The 26147-nt window shown below is 44.5% G+C and overlaps 1 protein-coding gene across 1 annotated transcript in view; it reads left to right on the top strand.

Annotated features, from left to right (window-relative positions):
- The window catches only part of EPG5 (ectopic P-granules 5 autophagy tethering factor), a 97127-nt gene extending 79529 nt beyond the window's left edge, over positions 1-17598 (top strand). Inside the window, exons 36-44 of the mRNA XM_033087157.1 lie at positions 1203-1378; positions 3575-3760; positions 4256-4465; positions 5159-5303; positions 9505-9747; positions 10867-11083; positions 11558-11773; positions 13401-13515; positions 16859-17598. Coding sequence (XP_032943048.1) covers positions 1203-1378; positions 3575-3760; positions 4256-4465; positions 5159-5303; positions 9505-9747; positions 10867-11083; positions 11558-11773; positions 13401-13515; positions 16859-17041 — 1691 coding nt within the window. The 3' untranslated portion in view covers positions 17042-17598. The remainder of the gene's footprint in view (positions 1-1202; positions 1379-3574; positions 3761-4255; positions 4466-5158; positions 5304-9504; positions 9748-10866; positions 11084-11557; positions 11774-13400; positions 13516-16858) is intronic.
- The last annotated feature ends 8549 nt before the right edge of the window (positions 17599-26147 follow it).

Here is a 26147-nt window from a genome sequence, read left to right as displayed (position 1 = left end):
GTTCAATGAGTAACAGATGAAATCCTAATAATACTCTCTCTTTTTTTTAGAAGGCAGATTCTTCTAGCTGCTTTTTACCATCCAAAATATATTTATTGGTGAGAAAAATATTGGAGTATCAAATTATAGTCACAAAGGCTATCTATTTAATTTCATAGAATAAGGGGCAAGCCCTCTCACAGGCTCTTGCCTGCGTATATAAAATAAGAAGGTGGCTTAGGAACTGGAGGGTATAATATCAGAGAGAGGAAGCAAGAATTATGCAAAACAAGATGAAGAAGTATAAAATTGTAGCCTTTTAGTGAGAACATTGATCCAACTTTCCTTTTGTTGGTGGAAAAAATGAGGACTTGAAAGGCAAAATGAATTTATGTGAGGTCACAGAATTTGTTTGTGTCTGGGCTGGGACTGGAAGCTCACTCTTGTTCTAAGGGATTACCTCCTGGACATCGTCTACACATCCTCATCAAAACAAAAGTATCATTTATCCATATTTAAACAAATGCTACCCTTCAGCCTGCTCTTAAAAGGTTGTTAAAAGCATGTGTTACTGTTTCATGCTATAGGATAAAGTAAGTGCTGGCCATCGAGGACACAGGAACGTTAGAAATGATAAACTGACTGGTACGTGTGTTGGTGCTCATTGGTAATTTTGGAAAAGTGAATGTTGAGAAACACCGTCAGGCTTCTGTTGCCGTGTGTGGTGCTCTCTTCTTTGACTGTGCTCCATTCCTTTGCTTAGAACCGGAAAGGCTGAACTCATATGTCTTGGACCAAACCCCTTATATTGCCATTAGCTCCTGAGGCAATAAAGCGGTTGATTATTGTGAGGATAATGCCGACTGATCGAGGTTGCAGACTAAAGGGATGCCTAAAATTGGTCGAGGTTGTGGAAGTGTGTGTGAGTTAAAAAGCCAAATATTTAGAAGTCTTGAAGAAAAGCTGATTACCCCTGCTATGTCCCACACACCAGCTGTTCATTCTAGTTACCCCAGTGAGAAAAGTGCCATTTTTTATTACTAATCTGCCATCATCAGCCCCTCCCGCTCCTGGCATGTGAAAAGCTTTAAAATTGTATACTAATTATTGAGAACCTTAGGTTTTAGACTTTCAGTTCAAATTGGTGTTTTGTGTTAGTTATTATTATTATTGTTAAAGAGAACCCACAAGGTCTTGAGCTGTATTCTCTTTTTCAATTTTAGATAAGCTGTTGCCAGGTGATGAAGGAGCCCTTCGGTTACAGCTGCTGTATTACTGTGAAGCATGTACCGCGCCCAAAATGCCCGAGTTCATCCTGTACGCTTTCCATAGTGCCTACCGGAAACTCCCGTGGGGGGACCTGCATCCCGACCAGACGCTCATGGAGGCCTTCTTCAAAGTAAGCCGTCCACTCTCCTCAGCCTGGCGAGATTTGGCTTCTGGGCAGCAACCTGTGCTCCCTTCACTGGCGGTTTTAGGCACAGTTGCTGTGTGTGGACTGTGCCCACACTCTGTGTTGCCCACGTGGTATTTGTGTAAAGCAGCATCCTGTGGAAATCATTTCATGGTGTTGGTAGGTGAGTGGAAAACATTGACCGTAGTTAAAACCCAGAGAAAGACTTTGTCTCTAATATGGCGGCCGTTCCCTAGACTTGAGTAACACTGTCCTGTGAGGACATGGTTTAATGACTTTGTTATGCTCTTCTCGGTGTTTCTGTGTCTGCATGTTTTTCTTGGATAGTATCATTAGAACTACTTCTCGTTGAATGTTCTGTTAAAGCAAAACGTAAATTGATGCTCAGGCCGTTAGTTTCTTTAAGCCGTTGTGCAAGGGAGTCATAAGATTGTAGGAGACACAAGTGCGTGTAACATTCTGATGCATCATAGTCGTGTAAAGACCTGAGACGGCTTGGGAAGTGCCACTAAGTGTGTAAAGAGTCTTTGTAGTAGAAGCAACTGTTGCAAAAAAATCAGGCAATAGTGTCACATACCAGTCAGGCATTTTTGTTGTTCTTACTAAGTTTCTATTTAAAAAAAACAAACACCCCTATATAATCTTAGCTTTATATGATTGTTTCAGTTTATTTGTTCATGGTTATCAGTTCTTTTGTGTTTCCTCTTAACGTCACATTTATTATTGAGGCACCTTAAGTGCTTTAATTACTATAGACGCACAATTATTTATGACAAGTAGTAAAAGGTACTGTAGATTTTTGGTGCTTTAAATGGAGACTCCACCCAGGGCTGCCCTTGTCAGCCATTCCTCTGGAGCTCTAAGGAAAGCTGAGGACAGTTGTCTTGGCGAAATCCAAGGTTAAGCGTGATTTTGTCACGAGGTTTGGTCCAGGAGACAGGCACTCAGTAGATATTCATCACTAGTATGAATATGGAAGGGAATGTTTGTTTGAAGAGCTCTAAGACAGCATTTAAGGAAGAGAGCAGCCTCCCTGATATGACAGACTAACTAGTGCAGTGTCTCTAAAGGGATGCTGTAGACTGTGTTTCTAGGACTTTTAGTCTCATGATAGACGACCCTGAGCTGCCCAGGAGCTGGAACCTGTAGTCCTGTGTGTCTTATTGGCATACTAAGGTGTGTCTTTTGAGGGTGTTGAGGGTGAGCATAGAGAACAGGTGATAAAGGATGATTAAGAATCGTTTTCTAAAAGGAAAATGAATAAGTAGTTAGCATGGTATAACGATGGGAGGACACGAATCACCAAATTCCACTGAGTGTGATGTTGTCAATGGAGTAGAGCTTTGTAACCTTCATTTTGAAAGGAAAACTTTATAGCTAGCCATGTTTTCTTTTAAACAGACTTGAAATAAGCTTATAAAAGGTAACTTTGACGTTGATCTTACACTTTATAATACATATGCCACACCCACAATCCCTAATGATTTAAAATAGGATTTAGTTAAATATTATGTAGTTATCAGAAATTACAAAGGCTACTGATACGGAGATATTTTTTATAACATAACATTACCCTAGGAAGGCAGTGTAAAAGTATATATACTAATAGAGTGGGTCTCAAAGTGTGATTCCAGGGCCAGCAGCATCCTTACCACCTGGGGACTTGTTAGAAATGCACATTTCTGCACCCACTCTAGATGCAGGAATTGAAAAATTCTAGGGGCGATGCCCCACAATCTGTGTTTTAGCAAGTCTTCCAGATGGTTCTGATACACGCTCAGCTTTGGGAACTACTGACTAGTCGATCTCCGCCTTTGTCCTGTCCCAGCACATCTCAGGACTGTGATACACATCCTTCAGCAGCAGTGACTAACTGTGGCTGGGATTTACCACCCTCTTTGGAGCCAGGGAAGCTCATTTCTCTCCTGCTAAAAATTAGTGGAATAAGCAGTGAACTCCAAACAAGCTGAAAAATGTACACGTGCACTGAGCATGGAAGGAAAGATACTATACATGTTAAGTCGAAACCTCTGGGGGCTAGGATTATGGATGATTCTTTTATAATCTGGGGGAAAAAGTGGATTTTTAAAAATGTGATTTCGTAAACATGGATTTATATACGTTTTCAAGATACATAGACAGCTTAGAGCAAAACGCTGGCTTTAACTTGTTTCCTTATAGGTGGAACGAGGAAGCCCCAAGAGCTGCTTCTTATTTTTGGGGTCTGTCCTCTGTGAGGTCAATTGGGTCAGTGTCCTGTCCGATGCCTGGAGTCCCCGTCCCCTCCCAGAGACCAGGAGCATGATTGTCTGCCTCCTTTTCATGATGGTTTTATTGGCAAAGGAAGACCAACTGGTAGACCAAACAGTAAGTGTGGAGAGCCTGCGATAAAACTTGGCAAGGCTTCCCTGGAGCCTCACTTTTCATTAAGTTGTCATTTGTTAGTTGTCTCTCTAACGTCTCGGTGAGTGGGACTATCTGCTTGGCATGTGGGGTGTGTCTTTTTAACTAGATGCCTGATTTTCCTGGGTAGGTCATAATTGAATTGTAGATTATGAAGGGAACCACACTGAGTCAGAATATAAAAATCAGTTTTATTTTACATCTCATGAATTGCTAGTTGTAACGCCAGATCAGAGAGTTCCTTTGAAAATTGGGTTCTGAATACTTACAAATTTTAATGTGTTTTTGCCAAGACTTTGCTTATTACTTTCACGGGTACTCCTAACTTGAGTAGATATATTTGTTTGACATCTTAACTATTCTATGCTTATCACAGGTCACTTTGTAGATGAATTAGAGACACATATTTCTGGAAAAATGGGAGATTTGGAACTAAAGGAACATGTGTTTTGTTTTTAGGATTCACCTCTACTTAGTCTCCTTGGACAGACAAGCTCACTTTCATGGCATCTTGTGGATATCGTGTCATATCAGAGTGTGCTGAGTTATTTCAGCAGCCATTATCAGCCATCCATCCTCCTGGCAAAGGAATCTTCTGCTGAATTAATCGTGAAGCTCCTAAAAGTGACTGCAGGCCTTTCCGTTCCTACGGACAGCCAGAAGCATCTTGTAAGTTGAGTGAGTGCTTTAGAAGGCAGAGTTCTTCAGGACTGGTAATGGCATAAGTGCCACTGAGAAAGTGGGAGCATGTCTATCACGTGTACTCATATTTTGGCCTCTATGATCTTTTAGTTTTATTTATCTCTGGTAAGCCTTTATTTACTAGCAGTGTCACATGCTAACAGGAGGCCAAAAGGATTATGAGCCATCAGTGGGCTGTTTGGTTTAGTGATCTGAATGCCATTCCCACCAGAATGGCAGGGAAGTTAGGAGCATGAATAAAATAAGTTTGAGGTCTGAAAAACTCAGGTCCCCAACTCACTGCCATTCTGACCCTGGTTTTCTGATCTGAGTTGAAACTATACCTTGCCTCAAAGTGGTGTTGTGAGGATTAAAGTAGATAATGAACATAAAAGTTTTTGGAAATGTTCTTGGCAAGTAATTAGTGTGTGGTTAATGTTGTTATTAATGTGGTAAAAAAGGAAGTGTGTTCTACTGGAATTTCAGGGAACATAGGTTCTAGTCTAAGTGTTACCGCAGATCCGCAGATCCCTAGAGACAGGCCCTTCAATACTCCTTCGTGTGGCTTCCTGCTCTGTCCTCTCCACTCCCCACCGAAGCAGTCAGTGCCGTGCTCCTAGGGAATACTCGGTTAACACTGCTTGCATGGATTGGTTTGAATGATCCTTTTTTTATTGTCAGGATGCAGTTCCAAAATGCCGAGCCTTCATTCATCAGATGGTTCAATTCCTCAGCTCCCTGGAACAAAATGGAAAAATCACCTTAGCAGTCCTGGAACAGGAAATGTCTAAGCTTTTAGATGACATCATCGTCTTTAACCCACATGGTAAGTGACCACTGGGGGGTCACGTATTTATTCAGTAAATGAACTTCTGCTGTGTGTAAGACATGGTCGTGACACCGGGAAGATGGTTGTGACACAGTCAGTCATTCCTGTTTCCAGAGAAGCAGTGGTCAGAGAGATGACTGGACCCTACGGACGCTGTGTCATCTCAGCACTGGGGGGGACATGAGCGTTAAGAACCTGAGGAGGGGTTGATGCTGTCAGATGCTGGTGTGAGGTTAACTGGATTGAGGGCTAAGTTAGACGACTGATAACCCCACAGGATGGCATCCTCAGTGGAAGGAAGAGCCACAAGTAAACCTGCCTCTCAGGGAGGAAAGCAAAGACAATTTTCTGTTTGACCTTGCTGTTGGATCAGAAGTCTGTGTGGTGGGGACAAAGACACCTCTTTGGAAAATTAGTAAGTACAAGCTGGTCCTCATGTGGGTTTGCAGTAAGAACTCATACTACCTAGATTGCCCCCCAAATCCCTCAACCTGAGAAATTAAAGTAGTTCTGCGTTGGCAGTGCCGCCAGGTGTCCGGCAGAAAGCAGCCACAGGTCCTTTTTGGAGAAACCCATCTTCAACTCAGTCCTCAGAGTTCCAAGGAATCTTAACTCACAATTAGAAAAAAGAAGAAAAAAGTCATAAAACATACTAGGAAATAAGGCACCACGAGTGAGTCAGCAAAGAACAACAGTCAACGGAGTCAGACATATAAAGACTTTAGATATTGGCGTAATTAACATAGTAAACAAAAAAATATTTTAATACACAGTAGTACCTCGGTTTTCGAATGTCTCCGTTGACGAACACTTTGGTTTACGAACACCATAAACTCAGAAGTAAATGCTTCGGTTTTCGAACATGCCTCAGAAGTGGAACATGTCACGTGGCTTCCACTGAGCGCAAGATCCTGAGGCCTAGCTGTCGGCTGTTTTCAAACATTTCAGAACTCGGTGTTCTGGAGCAGATTACGTTCGAAAACTGAGGTACCACTGTATTTGATGATATAAGAGAGGTTTGAGAAATATCTTTAAGGAATAAGGGATTGTAGAAATAAGCAGCTGTGAGAGATAATCAGATATGAAATGAAAAATAGAAAATTTCTGTAAAATATAAAAATTTTAATAAAAATTTAATGGAAAAGTTTAACAGCAGATTCAACCTATCTGAAGAGAAAACTTGTAAACTGGAAAATAAATCTGAAGGAAATACCCAGAATGTGAAACAGACAGAGGAAAAATATAAAAGAGAATTTAAGGGGCCTAGAGGATAGACTGAGAAGATTTAATACACAGCTAATCATCTCATCAGAATTCCAGAAGGAGAGGAGATCCAGATTTAGGGAGAGGCAGTAACTGAAGAGACAGCAAGGACGAGAACTTTCTAGCGCTGATGAAGACAACAATCCTTAGATTCAGTAAACCCAGGAAATCCGAAGCAGGATAAATAGAAAGAAACGCACACTGTACACACATAGTGAGACTACGGAAGTACTGGGGACAAAGAAACAACTTCTGGATCCAGGTAGGAGAGACAGGTTATTTACAGAGGAACAACATATATGCTGACAGCCTATTTCTCAGTAACAACACAACGCTATGAGGAAATGACTGATAACCCAGAATGGTAAACGAAAAACCATCTTCCAAGGAAGAGGATGAAGTAAAGATTTTCATTGAAACAGAGGGTGTTCGTCTCAGTAGACACATCACTGGAGGAAATACTAAAGCATGTTCTTCAGGTAGAAGTAGAGTGATCCCAAGTATAAAGCTTGAATTGCAAGAAAAAATAATAAGCAGAGAAGGTGGAAAAGTGTAAGCAAAAAATGTCCATATAAAACTACAATAATCATACATTTAGGGGTTTAAAAAGCAAAACTAAAATTAAATTATATGAGCGCAGTATGTATGTTAGGAAAGAGGTTGAGTTAAAAACATTCTAAGGTTTTAGTATTGTTTGAGAGGGTCAAGAAATAGATTAAATTTACACCTTGATAAAATGTGAATGTTAAAAAAATTCTAAGAAATTCACCAAAAGAATAGAAATAAGATATATAATTTCTCAGGTAGTAGAGGCAGATAAAAAGGAATGGCTAAAATTTGTTTAATCCAAAGATGGCAAGAAAAGTGTGGAGAAGGTGAGAAACCAACCGAAATATGATGGTAAAATTCAAATATATCAGTAACTGTAAATGGACCTATGTTCAGGTTAAAAGATAGAGATTGCCCTACTGGATTAATAAACATCATCATCCTTCTTTAAGTTGTTTGTGAGAAGTGCATCTAAAACATGGTTGTAGAAAGCTTTCATAAGGCAACCACATCAGGCAAATATTAAAATAGAAAGCTGGCATAGCTGTACTAATATTAGTCCTATCTAGGATTTTAAGGCAGAAAGCATTACAGAGCCAAATGATCTCTAGTGTGTTTTCCTTCCCTGAAGTTGCATGACAAAAATAAATAAGAAATAAGACACATTAGTAAAGATAAAAGAGAGTCATTGGAAATTGATAAAAGGTTCAGTTCCCCAGGCGGATATAATAATTCTCAGTTTATTTGTACCTAATAGCACAGGAGCAAATGCATAAAGAACTAGGAAGAGAAATGTCAAATTCCCTCACAGTGAGAGACTTTGACACACGTGTCACAGTAATTGGTAGATCGAGTAGACAGAAAATCAGTACGCCCGGAGGAGGTCTGAACAGCACAGCTGGATGTAATGGGCACGTGGAGAATGACGTACCCTGTTTCATGTAGACATTGTAAGTACACAATGAGATAATGGACCTAAGATGTAGCACCAACTTGGCAAGTCACAATACTCAGTGAATGTTAAAAATAAAAAAAGGAAAAAAATTACAGGCAATACTGGAGAAATGTAGAGTTGATCATGTGATTGGGCCATGAAGGTTAAGTAACAGCTGACCAGGCAAAGGAGAGACGGGTGTTCTAGAAAGGTCTTAATCAGAAGAATGATGGGATCAGATCTGATTTTTTAAGAAACATTTGTTGGCTGTGTTGTGATTAATAGGAAGGGGAGAAGCTGAAATCTGTTAGGAGGCTTTTGTAGACATTTTTTGTTCCTATGAGTCACAATTAAAAGGAATATTAAAATTTAAATTACTATTCAGCTGAAATTCGGAGATAAGCCTTTGAAGTCCTTGCTTGATAATAAATAGGTCTTATAATGACATTGAGTTAGGGTTGATTTAATGCCGTACAAGTGGGTGAATTGGTCTCGTGGGTGTGATGAGTAATAAGACCTCCCTACCTGCATTGACAAATACTGAATCCTTGGTGTGACAAAGCCACACACTATTCCATTAAAAAAAAAAGCACCCAACTCGGAGAGCTAGAAATAGTTGGGAAAAATTATATTAAGTTTGTGCAAAAGTAATTGTGGTTTAAAAGGTTAAAAATAATTACAAGAACCGCAATTACTTTTGCATCAACCTAATACCTGTTGAATAGCTTCTCCACACACTCTCAATGAAACGGATTTTCTGTTTTTGAATGTAAAAGAATCTACCTTAGTAACAACTCATTTGCACTTCTCCTGTAAAATGAATTGGCTTTTTTTCTTGTGTTGTATCCTCTTTTCACATCTTAATGTTTTGGAAAGACCCATTTATATTACTTGTGTGTCTGTTTTTCTTATTTAAAAAAAAATAAAAGCTGCTCTTAGGAGCCTTTATAAAGGTTTTTCCTCCTCCTTTTTATATTTCATTTTAAGCAACAACTGTTCAGTGTAAATCCCTCTAGAATTGGCAGCTTTGGCAGTGGTGGGGTGGAGGTACTGTGTCTAATTAGTTTACGAAATGACCGCTGAGATCTGTGTATTTGGTTTTCCAGATGAGCAAAGGTTGGGCAATAACGAATAGTTAAGCATGTTCTGATACGTAAGTCATTCTTTCATGCCAGCTTATCTGCCTGTTTATTAAAGCATTGCTCGGCCACCCTGCTGTGACCAGGGATCTTGTAGTCGTTTCTACTTTGCTCTTACAAAGTACTGAGGTGCCACATCCTGTCCTGAAAAGCTGCGTACCATCCAGAGTCTTCCTTCCGGTCCCTTGAGATCAGGCACAGAATTGTAAAATGGGCCCGAGAGCAGCTAGGACTAAAGGCCTATTGTTCCCGTGATCCCCTGCCTATCGCCTTCCGGCACCCCATCACGCGTGTGTGTCTGTGTCCCCTGCAGACATGGACAGCCAGACCCGCCACATGGCCCTCAGCAGCCTCTTTATGGAAGTCCTAATGATGATGAACAACGCGACTGTGCCGACGGCAGAGTTCCTCCGGGGCAGCATCCGGGCTTGGGTCGAGCAGAAAGTGCAGGGGCTGGCGGTGCTGCCGCTCCTCACGGCCGCCTGCCAGAGCCTGGCTTCCGTCCGCCACATGGCGGAGGCCACGGAAGCCTGCATCACGGCCTACTTCAAAGAAGGTAAGGGGACGGTCAGCTCATGCGCTCTAGATGCTGTTGTTTCAAGAACGTAGCCTGTCATTTTCATAAGGGTCTGTCGTTAGCATGAGAGCCTGTGACCCGTGTCTGTCGGTACAATCACAGTTCAAGGCAGGGAGCGTCTCGTTCACTGGACACTGGTTTTGGAGTATAGACCAACCCTTTTACGATGGCAAATCGTGTCATAGTTCCTAAAATAAAGGCTGTAAGCCAGAGTCTATAGAATAATGACCCACCGTATTCATTTTCTGTTTTTTTGTCACTTGTTCAATTGAGTTTTCAGAGTTTTTTTATTGCTTCTTGTCACATCTTTTAAACTATTACGAGGAGGTCAAGCTCCCTCACCAACACCCCCCCACACACACACCGCATCACCCTGACCTTCCTTATTCTCTATCTCTGAACTCTCACATTCTGGAAACAACCTGGCTTGTCAAGAAGAGCTGCTCAGAAGACACTTCTCCACCGTGACATACAGACACACGTCATAGCGCACACAGCAGGAGAGGAGAAGGGGCTGAGCAAGAACGCCGGGAAGCGCCGGGGTTCTGCCCTTTCTTGACAATCCATGAATCCATATGGGACGTGCTGTGCACGGCACCATGTCACTCCACCCTCATTCCCCCGAGGAAGTGAGAACCACTGGGATCTGCTCTAAATGTGTTTGTAATGTTATTAAAATCAACATCGTGTTGTTCAGTTTGTGAAGTCGATAGAGTAATAATAATGTCTCTTGGAAAAGCACCAAGTGTTCACAACATACTTATAAATGGCATTAAAGTTAAAACTTTTAGATGACTGGCACAGGGAGTGTCTACATGTGATTTCATGATCACAATATAATGACAAAGGTGAGTGACAAAACTGCAGCACTCAGTCCTCATTTCTTAACCGTCTACGTGGCTAGCCAGGGCACAGGCATTTAGCCTGAGGGCTTTCCAGTCTAAGCTGCGAGGCACATTTCACTTCTGGGGCGTCTGGGGCCAACTGGGCAATGTTTCCTTGACAGGCAGCGTAAAGTGAAGAGATTCATTAGACCAGTTAAATCATTCGAACCTGGCTTTTACTTTGCTGTCTTCTTTCGGTGTTGTTTTTCCTTAGGTTCCCTCAATCAGAATTTAGGATGGGGCCCCATCCTCGTGTCCCTTCAAGTCCCTGAGCTCACCATAGAAGAATTTCTGCAGGAGTGCCTGTCCCTTGGCAGTTACTTGACTCTTTATGTCTACTTGCTGCAGTGTTTAAACAGCGAACAGACGCTAAGGAACGAAATGAAAGTTCTGCTCCTCTTAAGCAAGTGGCTGGAACAGGTGTACCCAAGGTGTGTTGGCCCCCTGGCTGCCGTGTCAGACGCACTGGGTTTGGAAAGAGTGGAATGTAGGACTGAAGTCAGTGTTCACTGAGGTACACAGAACCGAGGGACCCAGAGGAACAAACAAGGCTGTGAGGTGCAAGACACTTGTTTTAGAAAGATTTTGACTAGCATGGGCTAATTTTCTGAGCAGGTTTTTTATTTCCTAAAACAGGCATTTTGAAGCACCTTATCAGTTCAGTAGCCGTAACAATATTTACAGGGCTGTTAAGAGGACTAAGTGAAAGAACAGGAAGCTACGTGACACACAGTGTCTGGCATGTAATACGAGTTCAATAAATTGTTACCTGTTAGCTTAAGCTTTTAAAGCACTAAATGCCCCTTGTATTTAAAATTCAAATGTGGACTTTCAGTTAAATGGGAATAGAAAAAACCCCACTTCTAATTTTGTTTTCCTCCTGGGCCTCCCCCCCGTCCCCCCAGGTCTGTGCAAGAAGAGGCAAAGCTGTTTTTGTGGTGGCACCAAGTCCTGCAGCTGTCCCTGATTCAGACGGAGCAGAATGACTCGGTCTTGACAGAATCTGTCATTCGAATTCTGCTCATGCTTCAGAGCAGGCAGAGCCTGCTGGCCGAGGAGCGGCTCAGCTCCGGGATTCTGGGGGCGATTGGGTTTGGCCGGAAATCACCCCTGTCTAACAGGTAAGGAAGCACCTGCCATCACTCTTCTAAATGGGCCTCAGTGTCTGCACCTACCTAGGTATTGTGATACTTCAGTAGGTTTTTGACGTGGGCTAGGTTTCCCCCAAAGATTAAGGGGGAAAAAAAAACACAGAGACTGATCACTTCTTTATATTTTAAAAAACATGTTTATTTTTTCTCATTTTGAAACAACTTTGTCTTTGTGTTCAAAGAACGTGTTTTGAGTAGTATCTCTTGTTGTATTTTGACTTTGTACCCTGGCCACACTGCTGATTTCTTTTTGTCCTGGAGGCAGTGGTGGTGTGCAGGGTGAGGCCGAAATACCCCAGTCAGCTGCCCTTGCTGCCTGCGCTCTATCAGGCTGTCAGGTGTCAGGGAGGACTCAGTCTCCTAGAACCGTGAAGTCAAGATGAGTTAAAGTGAATTGGTAAGAAGGATAAGCAATGAGAAACAAGTCTAGATTTTTGTTGCTAGAAAGTCCAAGGCATGAAAGAATTTGCCATCTGCTTCCCATTTTACCTCGTAATATTTATCTGCATCCTGGTTTTCGTTTAAAGCCCTTACCAGTGTTGAAAAGAGTTTTCATACCATTCTGATGGAATCATCCTTGTGGAATAGCCCATCCTGTTGTTGCAACTTTGGGAGCCACCTCGTTCTGACCAGTTCACATCATGTTTGTTTGCTTATGGTCGAATTTATCAGGACTGTGCGATTCTGATTCACATAAATTGGGGTAAAATACACGTAACATAAAATGTATCATGGTAACCATTTTAAGACATACAATTCAGCGGCATTTAGCACATTCGCAGTATTGTTGCAACCATCACTACTATCTAGTTCCAGAACATTTTCATCACCGCAAAAAGAAACCCCATATTAAGCAGTCACTCCCCAGCCTCCTCCCCCCCAGGTCTTTGGAAACCACTAATTGACTTTCTGACTGTGTGTATCCTCTTCTGGATGTTTCATATAAATGGAATCATATAATATGTGGCCTCTGTGTATCTGACTTCTCTCCCATAGCATAAACTTTCAAGGCTCATCCATAGTTTAGCATGTATCAGTACTTCATTCCTTTTTATGACTGAATGCTAGTCCATTGTGTGGACATACCATATTTGGTTTATCTGCTCATCAGTTGATAGGTATTTGGGTGTTTTTATCTATCTTTTGGCTATCGTGAATAGTACTGCTATGAAATTCATTTATATGAAGTTCTTATCAGAACACCTGTATTGAGTGCTCTTGTGTATTTATCCAGGAGTGGGACTGCAGGGTCGTATCGTTGCTCTGTTTAACTTACTGAGGACCTGCCGACCGTTTTCACAGCGCCTGCACCGTTTTTAACATTCGCACCACCAATGTCCGCGAGTTCCAGTTATTCTACATCTTTGCCAACACTTTCATTCATGAGTCTGAATGATGCTCGCATTGTTTGGGCATTAATAATGGAAGGGAAAATTGAGGCTCCTATTTCGTGCTATTTAAGGTTTTCCCGAAGAGGCTGAAAACAATAGGTCTGGGAATGTGTTAGTCTTTTCTTACAGAAAATATGGTAGTTACTTTAAAATGCGTACTTTAATAGTCATTTCCTTCTTCTGACCTCCCCCTAACACCTCCCAAGGTTCCGAGTGATTGCCCGAAGCATGGCTGCCTTCCTTTCAGTTCAGGTTCCGGCCGAGGACCAGATCCATTTGAAGCCTGGCTCTGAGTTATATCTCACCCCCAAAGCTCAGCAGGTCAGTACAAACAGCTTTACAATGAAGGGGTTGCAGGTTTCCACCAGGCCCTCCCTGGGCGGTGGGGAGGTGGCGGCTGGTCTACACACGATGACACGATGATCTGCGGGAGCATAGCTTGTCCTTTAGTGTGTCACTACCTGGAAAATGGGTGCCGCCTGTGCCTGCCTCAGATTTTAAACCATGTCGTGTAAAAGTACTTACCTAGAGCATTATTACTGCCATTGTAGAAGTGAGGCCATAGGCAAGCCAGTCTGGGATCGAATTTGGTTCTGCTGAATGTGACTACGCGCTGACATGCCACATGCTGGGAGCTGGGGACTGGTACAGATGATGAGGCCACAGTTGCGAATGATGGTGGTTAGCTCAGTTTTAATTAGGAACCAAGGAAATGGTTCTTGTGAGTCTGGAGGTTGACTACTGTTAGCTGATGTTGGAATAACCTAACGTGAACAAAATGGTAGTTGTGAGAAATTACAGTGTGTTCTATAAAGGCAGAAGTCCACATTCTTCCATTCCTGTAACTGTTTTCACCTGTAAACAGTCTGCCCAGATACAAAGGTGTACCAAGTATAAAATGAGAGCTGGTGTTCTTGAGTGCTTACTACGTGCCCAGGCACTGTTCCAAATTTTAACTCACTTGGTGCTGATGAGTTAAAGTTTTAACTCATTTAATCCTCATAACAAAGGAACTTTTATTATCCTGGTTTTATGGATGAGGAAATGGAGACACAAAGATTTGTCCCAAATTAAACAGCTAATAAGTGCTGGGGCTGGAATCCAGGATTCACTTGGCCAGTCTGGCTCCGGGCTTCACGCTCTTGCCACTCTATAGTGCTCTCTGTAAATGGTAAACGCTTAGGTCCCTTAGCTCTTCTTTCACTGCAGCTTTATTTTTTTTTTTCTTTTTCCTAATTAATTTATTTCATAAATACTTTTCTCTTGCTTATTAAAGGCAAGACACTGTGTTAGGATGTGGTACAGGTATAATGAATACGCATTTGGCCCAAAAATCCAAATGCCCAAGGGATATAAATTGGTACACATTTGAGCTCAAATTCATCATCATGGGGAGGTATTTCCACAAATGTGAAATGTTATTTTAAATATAATTTAAAATAATTAAAACTTTGGTGGAAATATTTAAATTTTTATCAGTGTAGTGAAAGACTATAATTTTTCATACATTCTAATTTTTTTTTTTTTTTTTTTCACTGCAGCTTTATAATGTCTCAGCCAGCCACCTACAGGGTGATAGCTTGGTTATTAAGGTCAAAGGTCAAGCAGTATAGGTTTTGCACTCCAAATTCACTCTTTTGCAAATCAAATTCAACTTTTTGCAAATCAAGTTCATCCTTTTGCACATCAAATCTTTCCACAAAAATGTTTTCTTAATCTTCATAATAAAAATAAATCCAATATTAAGTTATTGTTAAAATGAAACATTTCATTGCATCTAATTAATAATAAACATAAAATACTTATTTAACGTCAGAAATACTTATTTACTTATAGCTTCATTTATAATAGTTCTCCTGTCACTGCTCATGGTAATTTCATATACATACATATTCATAAAATATGACAATCTGTAGGAGTAATAGTTGCAACAGAATGATTAATAACGTCTACTAAATGTTCACAGTTTGACGGATCTGCCAAAATGTTTCTTGCACAGAATTTAATTTTTGAAAAAACTTTTTCAATGGAGTTCATCTTTGGAGAGTTTGGTGGTAGAAATAATAAAGTATGTCTTGTCTAACCAACAAGATCACGTACTTCCTGGGTTTTTGTGGAGGCTTACATTGTCCAAAACAAGCCACACTTCCTCCAGATTGTCTTCATCCAATTTCTGCAATAATCTCTGAAGAAATTCGCAAAAAATATTTGAAATAACCGTAGAATGTGCAGTTACTTCATGCCACACCATTCCCTGAATGTTTATTGCTGCAATTAGAGACACATTTCGTCCTCTAACCGTTGGCATGTTCACACAAGCTGATGTATTAACTTTCAATCGCGCCTTCATTTTATGTGTATATATAGATATATATACATCCTGTTTCTCTGAAAATAAGACGTAGCCGGACAATCAGCTCTAATGCGTCTTTTGGAGCAAAAATTAATATAAGACCCGGTCTACGTATATATAAGACCGGGTCTTACAGTAAAATAAGATCGGGTTTTATATTTTTGCTCCAAAAGACGCATTAGAGCTGATTGTCCGGCTGCGTCTTGTATTCGGGGACACACGGCACGCGCGTGCACACACACACACACACACACTATGGTTAATGGGAGCGCTTGTCCCCCTCGATTCCTGTTCTTAGATTGAACTCTGTTCACACAGCAGTTAGCCTCGTACCAAAATCCCTTTACTTGTTTAAACATTTTCAACCCTAAGACTTCTGTCTTCAACTCCCTGGTAATTTATTTTTAAGCTGCCAGTTCACCGTCTTCAAAAAAATCTTCTCCCTGCTAGTTCACGGAGCCAAGCAAATTCCATCTTGTAATCTATATTGTGTAGTTCAGTGGTCACAATAAATGACAGGGGCAGGACTGGGGTACTTCACAGCTCACATTCAGAATTCTGGGGGTAGGTAGACTTGCATAGTTGGAAAATAAAACTCCCCACCTCCAAGAACCATTGTTCCGATTTTTTGATTTGATTTCTCATGACACTCTTTTCTCTTTTCTTCCCCCACTCTGAATTATGGAATTAAAAGTGTTTTGTTTATTCTTGAAGAGAGGCATGGGAATATCATTGTCATTTCTGTTGGGCAGAAGCTGCAGGAGCTTGATCTCTACTTTATGATTGTTGGCTGCTAGAACGACCTTATTGCTTGCCCTCAGCAGCGCTTAGCCACTGGTTTCTTTTGAATTTCATTCAGTCAGACAGTTTAATATGACGTTATCATGTAATCTAAGAACAAACCCAACAGTAAACCAAACAGGCCTCACAGGCAGCTGGTGCCTGTGGTTTCCGGTTCGGGCTCCAGGAAGAGAGGCAGCAGATGCTCCACTGTGGGCCCTGGGGACAGGAGGACAGGACAGTCAGGCCAGCCTGGCCACAGCAGTGGCCGTCTGTGGGGAAGGGCTGGGAAGTAGCCCAGGCCAGGAAGAGGGAAGGCTGGGTGGAGAAGGTGGCGAAAGCCCCACATGCATGGGTTGCTGGCCTCCTGCTTGTGGTTAATCAGTGCCTGCCTTTGAGACTTCTCATTCCAGTTCTGTTGGCTTCCCCTGGGGATCGCGCTTGTACCAGATGATAAAAGTCACTGTGCTACACCTGCTGGAATCAGTCCATGCGGCTAGGTGGTTAACCCTTTCCTTCCATGTCTTTTAGGCTCTGAATGCGCTTGAATCCTTGACGTCAAGTAAGCAGTATGTTGAATACCAGGATCAGATATCACAAGCTATGCAGTTTATAAACCTTCCTGGCCATTGTCTCCAAGATGGGAAGAGCTTCCTGGCCCTTCTTGTTAACCGTCTCTATCCAGAAGTGCATTATTTGGACAACATACGATAGTAACACCGAGCCTCTTGAAAAACCCGTTGCTATTTATGTTTACATTTAACTTTGCTGTTGCACAGGTAACTGCTCAGTTTCACTGCGGAGCTCAGTTTGGCCAATGAGGTAGTTGACTGAGACGCAAGCCAGAGACACTAGATAATTCTGTTGGGCATGTGCACATGTGTGTGTGTGTGTGTGTGTGTGTGTGTGTGTGTGTGTTTTCTTAGCTCTTAAAACTTTCTGGGGATTTTTCAGTTTTTCTGTCCCTCCAACAAGAGAAACTTAAAAAGTTCCACTTGGGGACGAGCTGTTCACAGTTGCTGAATATTCCAGTCATTTCACAAGACCCCAGGATGGGGTTCTTTGTACGTCTCCGCTTCTGTCTTCTGTGTTATTTCAATGTCAAGACTCCTGTTCCCTATCTAACTCCTTTTGGAATCATGCAGAACCCTTACTTTTGAACCCCATTTACTTTGAAAGATCAAAGTAAAACGAGCTTTGAAAATTTCTGCATTTTTCAAATGTGGAAAAACATCAGCTTACAAGTATTGTGTTGTTTCTCTCAGGAGAGAGGTAAGAATGCTGAATTTAAGGGAGTCATTGTCTAAAACGTGACCACTTGATCCGGGTTACAGAGGACAGCAGAGATGGTGACAAATCCATTTCCATCCTCATGGGTAAGAAGCCATCAGTCTGAGTTGGGGGAGGGCACGCTGACAGTCTAGGAGGAGCATACTGTGCAGATGTGTTTCGTTGGTCCACATGGGTGGAGAGTGTGAACAGGGCTTGCTCTCGCTGGTGCAGTATAGACATACATTCCCTTTCGTCCTGTCCCAGCCCGTTCCCTCATTCATATCACTTACTTGGCCCCTGTAGACATCTAAGTTTGCAACTCTTGATAGATACCAGTTATCTAACTGAAGGCCCTGCTGGAGAGATAGAGAGAGGGAAGGAGAGGGAGAGGGAGAGAACGAAAGAACTTGGTTCTCTGTTTCTTGTTTGTTTCTTCACTCCATTTTCAAACTCAGATGAAGCTAGCAAACCTGCTGAAACACTGGTCCGTGGAAACTAGGTCAGGTCAGGAGACTTCACTGAAGTTTGGCTTTTTTTCAATAGCCATGTGCCTTCTGTTAACAGTTCGTTCGTTACCAAAGCCTGTCTGTAACATTGCCTTATTCTATTGCCATCTTCTTGCTTTTGTCACTTCCTCCAGGAATTAGCAAGTTGACTTTTGTCATCATACTCATAATTCTGTTGGCTTAAACTTGATTTTGTTTGTCCAGCTTGCGTAATGAGTCTTTTGTTTATGGGTTATCTATAGCCCAAGGGTATTTACCTAAAAATGTCTGGACAGGCACTGAGAATTTTTAGCAGGGGTGGGGATGCAGGTTAAGGGAATGGCAGTCACTTTTCAGACATCCTTTGGATGCTTCCCTGGACATTTGGAAGTGTGTAGGAGCTGTTCTTAATTTTGAACTTCTTAGTTGGACAGAACAAGTCTGCCTCACAGACATGGTCTGATAAAGATCATCCTTGTTCAGCCTCCAAGTTCTGTGGGCCACACTGCCCGTCTCATCTCAGACAGGCACATTTCAAAGCTGGCCTTGTTTTTGCTTCTCTCCATTTTCAAAATCACTCATCTTCCCCGTGCTGTGTATAAGAAAATTCTAGAAGCTGTGGACAGTTTAAAGGCTGATTTGCTAGCAAAGATTTTATGACAGGAAATATTTTGTGTGCTGTTCTCTTTGAAGAGGATGTAATTATTGATATCCTAGAATGTGAAATTTTTGAGTGACAGTATGTACATTTTAAAGGAAATTATGATTAATCTGTTAATTTTTGAAGGTTTATAATATTTATAATGTATTTGGTCTGTAAAAAAAATGATAAATAAAATCAATCTTCGGTTATAGCTGGTGAGAACCAATTTTTAGGGGTGTCACACTATCGTGTAAGGTTTTTCAGTTGTTAAAATTGACGCAGATTTTTATGCCGGATGTCATCTACATTATTTGATTGTGTATCTTGATTATCAGAGATGGTTGGTCATCGCGCTTCCTCTTTAGGTCCTTCATGCTTAACAACAGAAGGTTTACTCACTGCATAGGTTCCTCTGAGAGGCTCTGGGCTAAGATAGTGCTTTAAAGACACAGTTCAGAAGGTGGCAATGCTGCTGTAGCCTCCTGGGAATGAAGAGACCAGTGTGACCGTTGGCTTTCAGGAATGCCGAGCCTTTGCTGACAAAAGTCGTCGGCCTCCGGAGAGCACAGGGCCACAGGTGCTGCATAGACGCGGGGATCCAGCAAGACCAAGGCCACCTCTGCTGAGCAGTGTTGAAGGTGAACTAGTGCAGACTTTCCCCACGCGTGGCCAGCAGTGGCATCCGCTGCAAACAGGCCTGTCTGGCATCTTCCTGGTCTCCATGAGAAGCACCTCTTGTGCTTCTCCACTCGTCCCTCCCCACTCTGCGCACACAGGACTGTCACAGAGGCACACTTGATCTCTCCGCGCATCCATCTCCCGGCTTCACCACCTACCTCTAACAAGTGGACGCAGCGGAAAGCTGGGAGGTACAGACGCTGAGGGAGGGGGGAGAAGGAGGGCCTGCGGATGGGTCTGCTCAGCCTGACAGGGAAGCCAGGACCCAGCCGTACATGTTCCCGAAGCTTCTGGGCGTGCAGTGGACCTTCGCCCCCAGGCACGAGTCATTTCAGTTTGGTGATCAGTTTGTTGGTCCAGTCATGTCTGCCTCCTTGGGTTTGTGCCTGGCTCGCAGTTCTCTGAGGCGAGAGAAGCCCAGTCCGGAAAGTGAAACCCCCCAGAACAGCTCCCCTCACTTTAACCAAGTGCAACCCCGTTCCCTCCAGTTGGTCACCAAAATCATTGTGTCCACATTGTTCAAGTTCATGCCCTTTCTTGTGAATGAAGGTGACACACAGTTTTCCATGGGATTTTTAATCTGAAAATGAATGATTCCTTCTGGATCAGGAAGCAGATGTCATGGAATGATGACTTCGCGTCAGCAGGGGCAGTACAGCTCATCTCGTGCCAGCCCACGTCTCACTCCGCAGGGATCCTCAGCCCTAACTTTCCAGCCTCTCCTCTTCCCTTTCCTGTGGCAGGTTGGCCCGCCCCTGCTGGGCAGCCCAGGTGGCCATCGGCCAGCTCAGTTTGCAGTTTGCTTTATGCTAAGCCAAAACTGGCCTCCTGGAAACGTAGGTCATGGCTCTCCTGGAGCGGGCCAGGCTGCGGCTGCTCTCCTAGGCGTCCCGACAGACCTCCAGACGCTCAGCCCTCATCAGACCTCTGACCTCGCCGCCCGCCCTCCTCAGTCCTCCTCCGGCGAAATGCCCAGTGCCTTTGCTTAGTCCTCAGCCCCTCTGCCCCATCCCCTACGTCTACGGCTGCACTTCAGGAAAAGTGCCCAAAATAGCCCGTTATTCTGAGAGGGCTGTGCCTGGGATTAGCAGGGCCAGGGCTCAGATGAGACAGACAGGCACTGAAGGCACAGATTTAAGGTGTCATTCACCCGCAGATGCTGAGAGTGCCCTCAGCCTGAGCCCTGCCCTGCCGAGGGTTGTCACACTAGTGTGAGCCAAGCAGCAAAGTTCCCTTCCCGGCGTCGGGTGGCATCGGCCCTCAGCAGCTGTGGCCTGGAGCTGCACTTCAGTTAGTGGCAACTCCAGACCTCGGTTTAACAGCTGTTGCTGCCAGCCTGGTCTCACCTATCTGTGTGACGGGTGTAACAATAAGGCGCTTTGCACTTTTTTTAAAATGCTTGCTCTTCATTTTGGACCAACTTGACAGCTTATTTTGAGGTAGTAGTTGGATTTTTTTCTGCTCAGTTGTCTTATGAAGCAAAATGGAGAGTATAATGTTGGAAATAAGCATGTTGCTTAAAAAAATGCAGTACTCTGTGCTGTGATCTTCCGTTTGCATCTAGGTCAAGCTGGGTGACGTTCTTGGCTTACAGCCAGCCCTAATATTGACCTCGTTCTGGTCCATGGTGAAACTCACACCTTCTGGAAGCATCATGCGTCCTGTAGAAGCTATCGTTGAAGTTTCCTCCAGTCTGAACAGGTTCCTGATTTCTGATGATAATAACTTGAAAAAAATGAAATTAAACAACTGATCCTGTTTTGGGATAATAAAATCACTAAGGAATGTCGTTTACTATAACTTTTATTTTTTTAATGTGCAGATGGAATATCTCATGAAGCACTGAGGGTTAGAACTTATTTTTCCTTCCATGGCTTAAAATCACTTATGTGCCACCAAATATTATACTTCTTAAGTGCATTCCACTCTTTACCTTCCCACATGTCTAGTGTGGCCTTTAAAAACCACAACTTATTTTGGTCATTAAATTTGCCATGTTCACTTCTTATTCACTGTTCAGCATTTTACATGCTTCTACAAAGGACACGTTTTTATATAATGACAAGAAACACAGGGAAATGAGAATGGGTTAAGCAAACGTCTGCAAGTAAACTAGATTCAAATTTAATGGAGACGCCATGGACATGTCTCGTGTTTGTCAAGTTGGTTGGCAGGTCTTTTGAACCAGAAATCACACTAAGAAAAATGTGAAATTAGAAAGCTTGTAATGGGTAGAATTTATATTCTGTGACACTTCACCACAATGGGCAAGGCCTCTAGTTTCAAAGAGAATTTAAAACGTGGGGATTTAAGAGTTAGCATAGACAAGAGGCCACCTGGTGATCCCAGAGGGCTCAGGTGAGCCCTGCGGGTCTGAATGTGATTGTGACCTTGGTAGGAGGGATATGAAACTGCACAAAGGCTCCCACCCCAGGAGTTCCTGGGTGGGAGTGGGGCGCCTCTGGGCGGGCAGAGCTGTCGGGGCGGGGGTCGGGGGGGGGGGCAGTGTAACCTGAGCTGGGCCATGGTCTGCTCTGGAAACCACCTCAGCATTGGAATACTAAGGAGTTCTTCCTTAGTGTTCATTTTCATTAACATTTATGAAGATACATCTTGAGTGGGCCAAAGTACGGTGGGAGCGTCAGAACCTGTGAAGCTCGCCAGATCACTTTCCTCCCTGAGACTTTTCCCTCATTGTAAAATGAGGATAATTGAAGCCTTATCTGTCTCCCGAGTTTTCAGTGAGAACTACCTGAGATCATGGAGGGGAAGGTGCTGTGAGGATCACAAGGGGCCCCAGGAATGTGAGGAGCGGCTCTTGTGGAGGGGGTGGGACGGGTCCTATGTAGCCAGGGCTGGAGGTGGAACAGGCCCAGGTCCCCTAACTCGTGGTCTCTAAGGTCCCTCCGGCTTGAAGGTAGGGACCTTGTCATCCAGTCTGGGAAGGGGGTATGTGTGAAAACAGCTCCACTGAGTGCCATTGCCACCCCAGGGCAGGGCCCACCTTCAGGGTAGATTCTCTCTGGGACAGTGTCTTTTCACGTAGCGACGTGTTGATGTAAAACGGAGCTTATTAGTGTTACCGTGTTAGTTTCACCCTTACATTAGCTCCTGGAGGGCCGGGGAAGCGTGTTGGGCTCTTCTTGGTGGAGCTGGGCATGCACCTGGGTGGTTGTTGCCTCTTCCTCTTGCTACCCACCTCCCCAGGCCGGTGGGCAACCGAGAGCGGAGGGAGGGAAGCCTGTGGGTTATCAGAAGCCGCTCTGGGAATGAACAGTCAGGCTCGTGTTGACAGATCCCTGCACCGCCAGGAAGAGAAGGCTGTGCTTTGCACCCTGTGCCACACTGGGAAGTCCTGTCTGGAAAACACCAGGTCTCCAAGGTCACTTCTCTGGCTAGTGTCCAGGGGCCCCAGGACACTGCGCTGACTGACCCTGTTGCCCATGGCTCTGACCCCTGCCTGCCACCTCTAGAGCCTGAGTGCTTTGAGTGTCAGTTCAGGAGGACGGGGGCTCTGCTCCACCCCAGCTGCTTAGTGAGAGCGCCAGGCTTCATGGCCAGCCTGCGGGTCTGGTGATGGTCAAGAGCAGTCCCCTCCGCTTCTGCCCCTAGAGCAGCTGCTTTATCTGGAGACCAAGCAGGCGGCCGCCTGTGCGCTGTGAACAGTTTGTCGGGGGGAGTGCCGGAGGGACCCTGTGCTGTGCTCCGCAGCACGCTCCCCGTGGCCCATCACGTGTCTGGGCCCCCCCATTGGGAATGCTGCTGCTTGTTTCCAGGAAGCCCTATGTCAAGTGCACGTAGCACAGGAAGGGGCACCACGGGGGAAGTGTGGATGTGGGCTGTGAGACGGTGTCCATGAGCTGTTAGTATTCTCAGGTGTGATAATGGCATTGAGGTTACGGGGGAGAATGCTCGTGTTCTCAGGTGACACAGGTATTTAGGGGTGAAGTACTGTGATGTCTGAAGCTTATTCGCAAATGGTTCAGCCAAATACACACATTCATTAAGCAAATCTGGCAAAATGTTAGTAACTGTTGAATGTAGGTGGTGGGTACCTGAGTGATCATCTGTGTGCCTGTGTGTTTGAAAATGATCCTAACTATAAAGTTAGGGGCAAAAATCACCTGGAGAATTCATTTAAAATCCCAGCCCCTCCCTCAAAGCCTGTGATTCAGGAGGTCCAGGTAGTGCTCAGAATGGGGATGTGAGCAAGCCCCCCAGGTATTCCTGATGCACCTCGGAGAGCCCAGGGTTCCAAGGTGGAAACCCAGCCAAAGAGCATTGTGGGGCTGGAGCAGGTGCAGTGGTCAGACGGGTAAGCGTAGCCATGCTGGGCAGTACAGGGAGCCTGTCGGGTGCCCCGACTCCCTTCTGCTACTCTCCTGGCTGTGGGGGCAGCTCTCGCCACCGTGCAGGAGCCTCTGACCGCTGCATCCTCAGCTCTGGCCACATCCTGCCGCTGCCCCCATGCTCCAGAACTTTCAGTTGCTTAAACATCACCGTGTGTCTGAGCTCCTGGCCTTTGCTCAGACTGCCCTTTCTGCTTACCCTTCTTTCCTACCTCCCACTCTCCATTTCCCCCCATCTGCATGGCCAACATGTACCCTCTCCATGTCTCCTCCTCTAGGAAACCTTCCCAAGACGGGGTCAGTCACCCCTTTTTATGTGCTCCCATAGCACGCCCAGCATACTGTTTTCCTTACATGATTTTCCACTTACTGGTCTTACGGTGGAGTCCTCAAGGCTGTTGCCAAATGCGTTTGGCTTTTCTCCTTCGAGGTACAATGTAGGGTTGCACTGCCCAGCTCCTTGCGGGTGAGTGGGGCATGTGGCTAGTTCTGACCAATGAACTAAGATCACAAATGGCAGACCCTCTAGAGCTTTCTTTTTATCTCCAACCCAGCAATCCACAACATTAGAGATGGTGGATCCCTGAGTAAGTACAATGAACCAAGTCCCCCTGCCAATCTGTGATGGGCACGTTTCTTTGACCAGAATAAACCCTAATAATTCCAGCCATTGTGATGTTGGGGTTTGTTATTGCAGTAACCTAGCCCAGCCTGACTGATTCGCACGCCTTACTCATTTTTTGCATTCCCAAACACTTGACCGAACTCCTAGCATCAAACATATGTAAGAAATAATTCTGATCACTGTTGATCTTGGCTGTGAGACTGGCCTCCAAGACCAGCCAGAGCTTCCAAGACACATCACCCTGTGTCTTTCGCTACTTCTCTGATGATACAGGACTCTCCCTGGAGGCGCTCCAAAGTATTCCCTACAAGGAGGTACAAATGCCAACTGCTCTGACCTTTTAACAGTTCAGACAGGCTCCTGGATGGATCCCCAGTTAACCATGAGCCACCAGCACCCACTTGGTTTGGTACAGGCTCGGGTGAGTAAGGGAACCTCTTAACCCACTGCCTTGCTTATTAACTTGTAACGATCCCTCCATCTTCAGGACATCTCCTGAGGAAAGCATCAGAGAGGACCCTGTGCCTACTCTAGGTTACCATTCTAGTTTTTGGAAGGTTCTGAAGGAAAGAAAGTTCATCCCCATTGTCTCTTCAATCCTACCTCCTATCATCTCTGGCGTTTTCTTCTTGCCAGCTTGCAGGATTCCAAGCACACCTCCTGCTCCCCTTCCTGCCCCCACACACTGCAGGAGCTAAAATAACCAGCAAGTTCACACTGAGGTGCAAATACGAAAGGAACCACTCCGTAAAGTCAGCCTGGCAGGGAAACGGGGTGAAACTGCTGGAGTTTTTGGACTTTGTACATCCTAGGAGAATGCAGGTCATAGACAGAGAGGTCAGAGCTGCAGCTGCTTTATCCCTGGGGACGCTACAGCCCAGACTTCCCCTGAAGTTTCCCAGCCTTGAGAAGAGTGGATTCCAGATGCTTTGAGATGATGGGTGTTTTGTTTCCTTTTCCTAGGGATGCCGTTTCTGTTTCCAGGAAGCCCTAAGGCAGTGTAGAGCAGCTGATGGGGTCAGAGGTGGGCAGACTGTGGGACAGTCACAGAGGATACCCCAGGGGACAGGGGCACTGCTGATTTGAAGTTCCTGAGACCACAGGTTTGCACAGCTGCAGCCCCAAGCCCCAGCCCCATGTGTGTTTTCAAACCTTCATTCTTAGTGAGGCTGGTGTGGGTGCCACACTTGTCCAAGCACGCTCTGTGCATCCCAAGGTCGCTGTGCAAGGTGAAGCCTGTAACGCCCCTCACGTCTGTAGATGGCTTTGTACTTCCCAAGGTCCCTTCATCCCCAGATCGTGATAGTCCTACCAGCCAGGAGGGAAGAACATTATTGTCCATGTTCAACAGTGGACGCACTATGACCTAGAGAAGTGACAAAAAGAGTCTTGGTTCACACAACAAAGCAGTGACCGAGACGGAGCCTGGGCCTCGAGACCCTACCAGTGTCCTGCCTGCTTTACTATGGTGTTCTACGTAAGAAAAGATGAGAGGGGCTTTTCCGGATGTTTCACACTGGTTTGGGCACACACATAATATACACTCTTTCAAAATGCTGGCCAGCCCCATTGACATAATGTCACTGGGTCTCCAAGACGTGTTCATGTAGGAGACCATTGAGCCCCTGTGAGTGGTGTCCTGACCCCCAGGGGGTGGCCCAGCTGGGGCTGCCAAGGTGCCTGGGAACCAGGAAGGGCTGTCTCAGCCAAGCCTCACGGCCTTCTCTCCTCATGGTGGACAAGTGGATGCTGCTGGCTGAGGGGGTCC

This window comes from Rhinolophus ferrumequinum, chromosome 19 (assembly GCF_004115265.2).
Source record: "Rhinolophus ferrumequinum isolate MPI-CBG mRhiFer1 chromosome 19, mRhiFer1_v1.p, whole genome shotgun sequence".
Classification (NCBI taxonomy): domain Eukaryota; kingdom Metazoa; phylum Chordata; class Mammalia; order Chiroptera; family Rhinolophidae; genus Rhinolophus; species Rhinolophus ferrumequinum.
Note: the sequence above shows the minus strand (reverse complement) of the source record. Positions and strands in the feature narration are given on the sequence as shown.